General features: G+C 41.2%; 1 protein-coding gene across 5 annotated transcripts in view; it reads left to right on the forward strand.

The window, feature by feature from the left end:
- Positions 1-12,232, forward strand: part of LOC107221596 (protein turtle homolog A) — a 413,977-nt gene that overhangs the window by 278,004 nt on the left and 123,741 nt on the right. For all 5 annotated transcript variants that reach the window (XM_046739373.1, XM_046739374.1, XM_046739371.1 and 2 more), the window contains one exon: positions 857-1,032. In XM_046739373.1, coding sequence (XP_046595329.1) covers positions 857-1,032 — 176 coding nt within the window. The remainder of the gene's footprint in view (positions 1-856; positions 1,033-12,232) is intronic.

The raw sequence follows: 12,232 nt of genomic DNA on the forward strand, positions 1-12,232 counted from the left end.
GCTTTATCGCACTTTTCGGAAATGAGGTATTTTACGCACGCTCCACAGGCTTTGAAAATCTGACTTTCCGAGCATGTGTTGGGAAAAAATTAATTTCCAAAGAATAACAGAGAAGCAAAGTTTTCAGATTCTTGTTGATTATAAAACTTTTTTTTTCCGTAATATCTAGAAAACGGTCATAGATACGGAGTTGAGTGCGAACTCGTTTCAATGGGAAAATGTTGGGACATCATTGATGAATAGATAGATTAAATATGTTCAAACAATCTAATGTCAATTGTTCCAAGTGGCAAAGAAGGGTGAGCTGCTAAATAGCGATTTCCGTGATACTGCACTTGTAATACTGAATGTCAGATAACTGACAATATTCCAGTGTTTTTGATTATCGACTTTACTCTATTGTCTGATAATATTTCAGACACCCGATCGTTTCATTTAGATTTCAATACCTCGTACGAGTCCCATAATATCACATCAATGTTTTAATATCTAATCTGACAATACGGGCCAACGACCCGAAGGTCTCCCGAAAAGGTTATCAGTCAACGTTGCAAATTGTCACGCAAATATCTTGGCATTCGCCTGGATTATCATTATATTAGATACACAAAACATTGATTCTCTGCAGCATTTCGACGTTGAACGATTAAATTACAGAAATGCAATTTCATTTACTGCCAATGAGCAATCGGAATGAAAGAGATTACACTCTCCGTGTCCGTATTCATTTATTTGTCCGTTCATTTTCTTCTCGTCAAACGACGAATTAGAAAAGTCGTTTTCGATATTTACACGTAGAACATGTCGAGCGCAGATTAACAATTTGCTAATGGTTGATTCTTGTTTGCTTTCGCAGCTTCGGGAGCACAGGGAAGCAGCGGGAAGAGTTCGGAGGGTTCGCAAAACGCCTTGGATAATGCCGCGGCGCGGCTTGGTCCGTATTTTGACAAGGCGGCATCAAAAAACGTGACAGCCCTTCTGGGAAAAACCGCATATCTTAATTGCCGCGTTAAGAACTTGGGCAACAAAACGGTGAGTACAAACAACGGCTTGCCGTCTTCATTCCCAAGTTCGCCTGCTTATGTAATACAGCTTGGTTGATAAAAGGGGGTTAAAAGTTGCCGAAGAAAAACTCAGGAACACCAAAACTTCGGGAATTCGGCGAAGACTGGAAACCGGTGAAAAGAGAAAAAAATAAACGCCCCACAATTTCATTCTAAAAATCAACTTACTCTCTCGCGTTAAAGCATATACATATATATATATATCTATACACAGTTCGGAACAAAATAGAAACGTGTAGAACGGGGAGGGAAAAAGATTGGATCAAATGGCGACGAAAAAAAATGTCATCTCGAAGATTTCACGAATGCACGCGACCCGTGAATTTGATACGCGTGCCACTCCAAGTGAACATGCAAGGAAATTGAAAATTCAATATTGTAGCTTTTTTTCGCGAAATTCTGCCGCCCGACAACACTGATCATCATCCCCTTTGTGCCGTAATATATTTCCCGCCTACCCACTTCAAGGACAGACTTTTTTCACAAAATTTCATTTCACTCCTCGGTGACAACGCCCGTACGTAAATTGTTGCGAAAAAATTTGTCGAGCAAGTATCCCGATCGACGAAGAAAATCGTAGAATCAAAGTCGAAGATCTCTGTAAGTGCGAGTACAGTTTTTTGCTCGATCGATCGCTGCGAATCTCATCAATTCGAATTCACAATATTCCGAATGATTACCCAGTTTTCAAAAACTTCCTTCGACATCTTTCCCCCAACGAAAAGCCAGAAGTTTCATCCTTACGATACGAATTATTGTTTCCTCGTTCTCTTACATCCGAATGCAGTTTGTAAATTCAGTTTCAATCCCCCCTGAGAACGGTAAATTTTCACGTTGACGCAGGGGGTCGAGGTAATTAGTAAATGGGCTGCGGACAAATTCCAGCCGCGTTTCGAGTGCCTCACTCGATTACAAACGCGCACTGCGCAAAGTGATGGAAGCGGCAGAAGCGGCATCGAAATGAGATCAAGTGTCAATATTTTACGCGAATACAATGCAGCCTGCTTCACGTGTCTCGAGTACACCGATGGTACTCGGCTCCGGAAGCCGAGTCTGATGCCAACTCTAGTGCCCTGAACCCATTTCTGCTTCTCCTTCAGTTCCCGCATGACCCTTGCGCGTGTATTCAAACGGCCCCGTAGCGAACTCGGTTATTAGAACAAAGTATTTCAGTGCAGTCAAGACTGGTAGGAAAAGTCTGCACGAGTGTGTCTTTTTCCAGTATTTATTTTTGAAAAAAAAAAAAATTCCATTTCACTCGAGTGCTTTGAACCGAGTTGCACGATTTCAGCGACACGTGCAATTGGAGTCTAATTTTTCGATCGACTCGTGTTTTTTTTTTTTTTTTCTTCCACTCAATTTCCATACATTTCACTTCAGTGTTTCAGACTTCACTGCGAGCGCGCTGATTAATAACGTCGGTTTTCGTTCAATGTTCGTACTCGAATACTCTGCCCTTTGGCCTTAGGCTTTGCGTTCGATAACTAATCGGTAGCTTAGACCGCCACGGGGGTAGAATGCTCCGTTAAATTAGCCGTGCACCTCCTGTTCCACAGCGTATAACGCATCCCGATACCCTGCAAAACCGAACGAACGCAATTTCTCTTGTAATTTAGACACATTTCACATGCATTTGTGCAATTAGCAAAGTTCCGAAGTGAAACGAAACCGGATACCGACGAAAGTTCCTGTATCAATGAAACGAATTGACGGGTTGACAAATTCTCAATGTTATTTGTGTCGTTGGTACGAACGCGTTAAGCGAAAGAGAGAGAAAAAAAAAAGGAAATCCGAGATTTTATTCAGCGTACAGAAAACGAAAAATCGCCAGCTTTTATCGCGTAAACAACTTTGAATCATTGCTCTCGGTTTATTGCAGTCCATCCTGAGTATAATAGCTCTGTTTTTGAAGTTTCGTATAAATTTCTGCTCGAATATACATATATAGACTCTGCAGCCGCGTTCACGAGCTATCACCTGCACCCTGTTATGCCGAAAACGCGTGTTCTCTTAGAAGAAAAAATGGCTTATTACCGACCATTCATTGACTACATCTTCGAGCCCGAGTCGCAAAGTGTGCGTAACGCAAATAAACTTGGAACAAATACGCGGGTGGTAAGCAGACGGTTAATTTCGGTAATTGCTTGGTCTGCAGATATCCTGGAAACGGTGGCAGGTTGGTATTCGGTATTCCTGAGCTAATAGAGTCTCGTTTCGAGACGAGCGAGAGCTGACTGAGTGCCCGGAGGGGTTTGAATCGAGTGAAATTTTGGTTTAAAGCCGCGCTGTAAGAGAACAACTTTGGCTAGTTCCACGTTTGGGGGGAAGGTCGATGGCATACGGTTGCCAATTTTCATCGAGTTAGCCGATGAAATTACGCCTCGTTCCGCATTGCTCGGGACGTCGATGAACGCGAAGACAAAAAAAGAAAAAAAAAATTGAATAAATAATAATGATAATAGTAACAACCATAACAATAATAATAATAAAAAAACAACCGTGGTAAATACCGACGAAACCAAAGCATTTCGCGACCCCTTATTTGAAGAGTAGCTAAAGTTTGAGCGAGGAGAGTTCCGGAAGAGTCAAAGGAAAATAAAGGAAAGCACAAATAAGCCGCCATTCGCTGTGTAATTTTGTTGAAAGAAAAATTGCCGACCTCAACGGCGAAATTACCATACTTCAAGGAGCTTTTTACAAATGGCCGTTATAATCGAGCTTTCAAAGATATCCGTCTACCTTTCGCTTTATAAACCGTGAGATTCCGGATGTTCACGCAAAATTTATCCCCGGATAAGCTCACCCTATTTTTCACGTGTATTCAGAAATCTCGAGTTTCCGGTTTGCACGGGATTTAACAACTTTATTGTCTCCTGGCCACGTGTTAAAGCCTTCGAATAAGAAAACAGTCGTCGTTGGAAGAGATTCTTAGATTTCACTCTCCGACAGCCTACATTTAGATGAAAGATAAATCTCTGATACAAATTATTGCAATAAATCGCAATCTCATTTTACTCGGTCGAAGATTTCTGATAAATTGTGTAATCATAGCTCATACTTTTCGTAGTTATAAAACGATCCTTGAACCGTGAATCACAGGTGCGTGTAGTTTTTTAAGCATTTTTACGAACTCTGATAAATTTTCCCTCGACCTTCGTATCTATTTTTATCTTTCTTTTCTTTTTGCCCACGTTTCTTTGGCATATTTTAAGGATAATCGTGCAGTGTCGGACCGAAGAGTTATTCACTATCGCGCGGTAAATTTATACGGTCAAGTTATTCCCGGTCCTGCGGTGAGAAAGCGAGAATTTCGTGATGCATGAATATCCTGACTATATGTATATATAAATACGATGCTGCCGAGGGCTCGAGTAGCTACGGCATAAATACACGATCCGATCGAGCTAATTTATTAACGCAATCCCGGCAAACTCGGCATGATTTCAATGGTGCTAGACGTCAAAAGCATAGAAAATTATTTAGAACCCCTTACCGGTCCCGATTTCCCTTGCTTATACTTGCCTCACGCTGGATTACTTCCGTTAAAATATTTCGTCCATTCAATGTCTCGGTGAAAAATTTAACGCAGAATTATCTTCTCAATTTTCATCGGCAGAAAGTGATTTTCTGGCGAAGAGGTAAAAAACAAGAAGAAATACGGTCATTATCTTGCATCAAATGCTATATTGCAGTCGAGTTTTAGTTACTTTCGTGGATCATGAAATATATTAAGATCAGACGGAATGATTAGAAAAATTCATGTAATTGGTGTGTTAAATTCTATACCTACACACACATATACATATATATACACACGCCACTTTTCTCGTTTGTTTCTACAGAAATCCTTAAGAATTCGAAGATTCCCCCCGAAGGCATTTTTGAGCTTATTAATTTTTACCGGTTTATCAACATCGTGCTTTGCTGATGAAATTTATCTTGACAATTTGCTGAATATCGTGGCTACTTTAACGTTCGTATATCGGAAAACTCTCGACGAAGGTTCGCGGGAACGCGCGAAAAGCGAATGACAGCTGTCGGTTCGATTGTCGTTGAAAATACAAATGAAAATTGGTAGAAATTATATTGGCTTGTTTTACCGACAGTTGAATGAAAATTCATCTATCAAATCTTTCGTTTCATTGTTATCACGGAAAAACTCCCTCGTAACGTCAAATCGTATTTTACGCGTTGACGAAGACCGGAAACGAACTGCAGAAGCAAAACCGGGACCACTAAGGATCAATTGCACGAATTTCAAACTCTGAACAATAATAGAAATCCGCGAAAAGAAACGAGGAATCGGATGGCTTTTCATTCGGCTGTCACCGTCCCTCTGGATTCTCGAAAAATTTATCCCAATCATTTTCTCTTTTTTCGTTCGATAAAATCTCGTTTGTCATTTTTGGCCCGATATTTACAATCTCGCAATAATGCTTTTGATGCCATTTAATACATTTTTACAATCTCGTTTGGTTGTCAACTTGTGTAAAGAATATTCACTATTTTGTTTCTTTTTTTTAACACTGTGGTAATTATTCATTGAAGCTAATAACATTGATCTATTTTATACATGGATGAAATTTCTAAATATTCCACATTTTATTCCTTCATTATTTCTTGACCATTGTCAATAACGGCATGACCGTTATTTTTCATATTTTATTTGTAATGCAACGTTGATCAAACCAGCCGTCAAATCGAACGAAACAAAATTCGCTTTCGTTCGACTGAAAAAATCTGTTGGCATTACAAGGCATCGTTTTTACAGTTTCATTTTTTTCCTATTCACTTTGGACAACGTCTTATTTGATCGATCAGGAGTTTCGGATGACTCGGCATCAAGAGGTCATCGTTCTCTTGGGAAAAAAAATAGTCATTCGGGACGGGCTCTGAACAGTTTGATCATATACGTATGCAGGTTTTCAGCAAGCTTTTAGACGGCTCGAAAATGATCGACTGATCCGAGGGAATTTCACGCGAAAGCTCTTGAACGGCACTTTTCCGCTCGTCCATCAAGACTAACCGCTTATGGGCATGCCGGGGGGTCAATTCGTCCTGATCAAAGATCTGTGACCAGCCTTCGTAGATTATCTGACTCAGCCGGAGTCGGAGAAAAAGATAAGGGGTCGGAGACGGAGAGGAGGCAGCCGAAAAAAATGGAACGAAGAAGAAGAAAGATAAAATTAATCGCGATTTTTCTCCCTCGCTTTTATATCAACGTCGAATCTCTTGCGTTTGAAGGGCCACCCCCCAAGGGGCCGAAACGTCTGCAAACAGTTGACGGCTTATTTACCAACCTTGAGCAGTGAAAAAGTTTTAACCAAATGACAACAATTCCCGAATTCTTAGGGGAAAGAGAGAAAACGTGCCGCTGCATAAGTAAAATCGACAATTTTGAGGAGAAGCGCAAGTTTAGTCGTGCCACGGAATTCGGTGCCAAGTTTAACCGAGAAATTTGTAGAGTCGTAATACGAAGGCAAACGATTTTGACGTATTTTTTGGGGTTCTGTACAGTCGAATCGAACAGTTAACTTACCTCTCTCCGTTCTGTTTTCGCAAAATGTTTGAAATTATTTCAACCTCCAGAATGATCAGCGATTTTTATTATCAACTGACTCCGCGTGTCGACTTTTCAGCCTGAAATCTAAACAGGGAAGAAAAAAAGTCTTCAACTTTTCTGGAAAGCATTCAATTATACTATTTACTATTCATCGCCGGTGAAATAAAAGCGCTCCCACTTTCATCCATATTTTCTTGTACATCTAATATCAGAGCAGAAGTTGCAACGCGAGTTTTTCGAATCCCGTTTATCTTTTTTATGCAACAAATATTTTCGGTGTTACAACGGGGGTTGAAATGGTCGATAAATCTCAATAATATCCGCGGAGGAACAGAAAAAATTCCACCCGAGAGGGTGTCGCGAGTTTTGTTTCGCCGGGTTTACAAGCTTTTTCGAGTGAGTCTCTCGATCTTTTTTTCTTCGATTATCAAGTGAAATTACGCCGTCGCGTCGTCGTTGCCAAATTGGATCAGTTTCACCTCGGCGACCGCAAAAGTGCGAAAGGAGGCTACGGCTAAAGGTAAACTTGAACTTTATGCAATTAGCGTGCGTTCGTATACTGAATAAATCATCGCTCCAAGATTTCCTACGGGGATCAGAATTACCAATTCGTTTTGTAATTGCGCAATGTCTGATGACATGATCTCGATGTTGATCAACTTGCATTATTGATACGCGAGTTTATTATCTCTGAATCTCTTGGTCTCTTTGTTTCATTTTTTTCCCAGCACCGCAGTGGGACGTGTGAAACGAATTGAGCCAGTTTTTTTTTTTTTTTTTTCTTTTTTTTTCTAGATATTTGTATTTTTTTCAAGTTCAAGTGCGAGGAAACGTTTTCGAACATTTATTGAACAGATTTATAACCGTGCGTAATTTACGATCGTAAATATGGTATACGGATAACGTTTCATTTTCAAAGTTCCCGACAAAATAAACAAACGTCCTTTTGAGAATGGTTGAAACTGCGACAATTTTTAATTGACAACACTTCAAACTGAAAAATTGAAATAAAATATTGAAAGGAACGAAAAAATTCAGAAAATGAAAAATAAAACTTTTAACGATAAAAATGAAAAAGAACTTGTGGGCATCGGAACTTCAATCAGCTCTAATTAGAAAACCGTTGCTCAAAAAAAAAAAAAAAAAAAAATTGTCAAGAGTAATTTCAGTCTTATTTTGTTTGCAAGAAATCAGTGAGTGTCCGCTTACTGGAACACCCTGTACATGCTCATCAACGTCCATCTTGATCGATCCAACCAATCAAAAATGGCGGCCAAACAAGAAGTGTTATTTTCCAACCCCCCCCCCCCCCCCCCGACCAAATGTTCCACCGTTTTCTAATCTCGGCGTTATCCGAGCTAACGACATTGATTTGGATCATCGCTTCGAATCTTTTAGAAGTCACGAATGTGAGATGCAAGAGAAGTCACGTGAGTAAAGCACCCCAAGAAATTGAGAGGCGAGGGGTTCTCATGTAAATAAAGCACCCCTGAAGGGATGGAATCTTCAAGGCATCCACGTCGTTTATCCTGGGTAAGGCCAAGATTGGGGAACATGTGGACATTCACCGATGACCCACTTCCTGCGCGCCCTTCCATCACAGTTGGAGATTTCGGTCGAACAGCGGGCGGTGAATATAAAAACTTAAATCTTTTTTGTCGGTCGTTATTTTCGATTGGCATCATTGATCAAGCTGTTGTTAGATTTAACGAGGATCTTCCGCTTAAAGAGACCTTTCAAACGAGCCGTCACTCGAGTCCCGTGTCATTATAAGTGATTTTCACCCGCTCCTCCGAATATAAGGGAAAATCGTTCACCCTGTTGACAGGACAGATTTTTTCCTCTCATGCATTTCGTCCGCTACTTTTTACATACCCGTTGTACGGCTGCAGTGGTTAATTAAAAGTTTACAGGAGCAGAATAACAGAAGCGTCAGATATATCTTTGATATCAATAAGGGACTCTCGGTGACTCTGATTAATTGCCAATTTAGGGAGAGAGCACTCGGCGAAACCGTTCGACTAATTGCAAACGACTAATTTGATGCGAATAATTACGAATTGTCAACCTGCTACGGAATCAATAATCCCACGGATCGGTATTAATTCCAGTCATAATACGTACTCGTTAAACGATACATATCGTTTATAACAGGGTGCATTGACGCAGAGTTTGAACAATTAGCTCTGAGGATTTACTCGACTATTGAGCGAAAAAATACTCTGGCAACTTTCTATGGCTGTGAAAAAAGAGACCAAGAATCCTAATTCGAGTCAACGTGATATAATATCGATAGCAAAAACCACCTTCTGTTCATTTTTTCTATTTTGCGAACAAAATGTTGCATACGGTTTGTTTACTTAGCTGTAAGCGCGTTATAGGTATTGAAAATAAGTTCAGAGGGTTCCTTTTATAGGCAGGCATTCCTGTGGGATTTGAATCGAACTTGAGAAGATTTCCGACAGCTGTGTGTGAATGATGGGACCCTAACGTTGCGTGGAATATTGCTTCAAGCTATTTCTTCGATGTAAACATTTTGCCATAGATATGTTCAGTTTGTGCATCGTGATTTTCGTCGCAAGATTCTTCTATCCCATTCGAATAAACGGCGTCAAAAATTCCCGTTCAATCGTGAAAACCGCAATTGATATCCAGCGAGCCGATTAACCTGTTTCTTAATTTTCCATTTTTTCATTTACTTCCACAAAACTTTAACGGTCCAGGTTGAAAAATCGTCCGTATCTCATCCCCGAAAAATTGAAACTTTTGAAAAAATAATCGTTCTACAATCAGAGACAAGTTTGTTCACTCGCGTATCTGGTTCTCACAGTTTGTCGAACACTTTTCATTTCCGATGCGAGAAAGAAAAAAGGACGAAAAGCTTGCAGATTTTCTTTTTTACGTCTTCAGACCCTAATCCAAACCATTCTTTGAATACAACCGATATTTCGTTAAACAATTTACGATATCAAGTGTCAAAAAAATACACACACGCGCGCGCGCAATTTCACAATATTCCGACTGTCCAAGAAAACTTTCGAGGTACAAGCAAGAGTAAACGTGGTCCTGAATCCAAGGTGTCGACAAAGCTGGACAAGCTATAACAATAGAAAAGAAGTGGGTCGCCGGCTGTTTTACCGCTATAAGTTGCATGTGTGTATCCGGTTGTTCTTTGGAGTTTTCGACTGACGGACGGGTGGATTCCCGGGGTAAATCCTCCTCCTCCTCGCCCCTCCCCCGAACCTTTTGCTCTTACTTAGTTCTCCGGGTAAGCTCGAGGACCTTGCGGCAGTAAAATCCGTCCAACCCTCGAGGTGGCTTGGGGAAGAAGAAGAAGGAGAGAAGAAGAACGAGAAAACAAGAATAAGAAGAAGAAGAATACTTTCCCCCTCCCCCCCCCCTCCTTCCTCGGCTCCCGCCCTCTCGCTTTCATCCCTTATACCCACAACCCGTCACCGCAAGCGTTGACCCACAATAATACAAGCTTACCGGCCGAGTAACGACGCCTCGCCGCAGGATAACGCCCCGAATTTCCTTCGTCCTTTCGGCGTCCTGCCGCCAGGCAATAATTATTCCTACTACGGGTGACCCATCCTCGTTACTCCACCCCTCCGACCCAGGCGTTCCAAGGTCAGCCAATTTCTGGAGGTCTCGTCGCGTCTTTCCTCCCCTTCGATTCCGTATCGTCCTCTACCCCTTTTCACTCCTTGTCTTCGCCTTATTTTCACCGCCCTCCTCGCTTCCATTTACTCGGTTTTATCTGCCTCCCCCGCAGCTTTTTTCACTTCTTTCCTCTCCTCGTCATCTCGCCGCTCGAGGCAACGCTGTACTTGAACGATTGAAATTACCCTTATTATCCTTTTTCGTATTAATTACGCTGAACCGATTTTCTTCTCGCACGTTCGGACCTTCGTGCGGAATTGCGGCACGTCGACGATTCTCGATGATGCGATACAAGAAATTACTTTCTCCTTCAAGGCAGCTCTGATTCCCCCGCACAAGCATCGCGGTTCGTTTGTCAAAGATTTCTCATAGATTTCTTCAGAATTGTTCTTGTTTCGAACTGTAATTCTCTGCGATTAACAATTCCGTAAGCGTAACGTATACCTGCAGATTAAAACGAATTCTTATATTAGTAAAGCATCACCTGGAGACTGTATTTTCTCTTTGGTCTCACTGCTCGTTTCTGAATCCACAATTGGCTCCTTCTCGACGGATGATGAAGACTGTGGGTCATAAGCCAGTCGGGCGAATATATTAAACTTGGTCGACACTTTGGCCTCGATAGATTCGTCGATATCGTGCCAAGTGATCGCAAACCTGATCCCGATTGATCGTGTCAGTTTTATGCCCACTGAACTAGAATAATCCCGTACCATCCACACAGATTCGTAATCGCGTCGGTATTCATTAATTTGTAGGAAACCTCGTATGAAAATCAGATTAAGCTGACGGAACGTGTTTACCGGAAACAAGAGGGGAAAATCAAAAAGCACGCATGTACAACAAATAGTCTTTGCGTTAGAGAAAATAGACAAAAATATCGATAATCGTGAATTGTCGACTCGTTGTCAAACTTGCGCTGGTTTTCTGCATTACATTTGTGCGGATCAAAGTTCGCAACGTCAACGTTCCTTCTTGCAGTATTTTCAACATGTTATAGATCGAAGCTTCGAAATGGTTTGTAAAAAATTCTGGAAAATGTTGGTGCCTTGTCGTTTCCACAACCACAAAATCTCCTGAAAAACATTAAAAATTACAGGAACGACGTATCGCCGCTGTTTTGAACTTTTTACACACCATCGCCGGGTTTTTTTACAACAATAAACAAATATGTTGTTACCGCGGTTCGCGCAGCGATGCAAAAAGAAAAAGATTGCAAGCAAGAATTTTTCATACCTTGGATATTTAGCGCTCCACGTGCCGTTAAAATTTACAAAATTCAATATATCCGAGATTTTTATTCATTTGTTGTACATAGGAGCGATTTATTGGATCGTGTTATCTTAGCGTGATAGAATATGCATAAGGTTATACGAGACGAGAATCGATATCCCGGTGAATAAAAATCAGCGAAGAGTGTAACAAGAAAATAAACAAGAAGAAGAAGAAGAAGAAGAAGAGGAAGAAGAAAAAGAAGAAGGGGGAGCAGGAGAGGGTCTGGAAAAAAAGAAGAAAGACTTTTTCAACCAACGACACGGTCACATCCTTCAGAAAAATTTCTGTGCCCGCTAACGTGAGCGATAAAAACACGCTACCAAGGATACATCCCTCATTTTATTCAGTTTGCCAAATTCACTCCGGATATCTTTTTACTCCTACGCAGATCGGCTCTGTTTATTTTCACTTATACGTATAGAACGCAGGTTGAGATCCTCGTAAATCTTCGGGATCCGTCCACTGTTCCAGGTCACCGCATATCGCGCCCCTGTTAGTTTCGGGCGTTTTTAAAATCGTTGAATCCCGACGACTTCCGGGATTCGAGAGCTCCGCTGTCACCCGCTGGCCGATCTCTGGATCCACGATTTATCGACTGTCGATAAATCCGAAGCGACGAGTCAAGGCTAACCGATCTCTGCATCGACTATTTATCGGCTGTAGATAA

Source organism: Neodiprion lecontei, chromosome 5 (assembly GCF_021901455.1).
Source record: "Neodiprion lecontei isolate iyNeoLeco1 chromosome 5, iyNeoLeco1.1, whole genome shotgun sequence".
Taxonomy (NCBI): domain Eukaryota; kingdom Metazoa; phylum Arthropoda; class Insecta; order Hymenoptera; family Diprionidae; genus Neodiprion; species Neodiprion lecontei.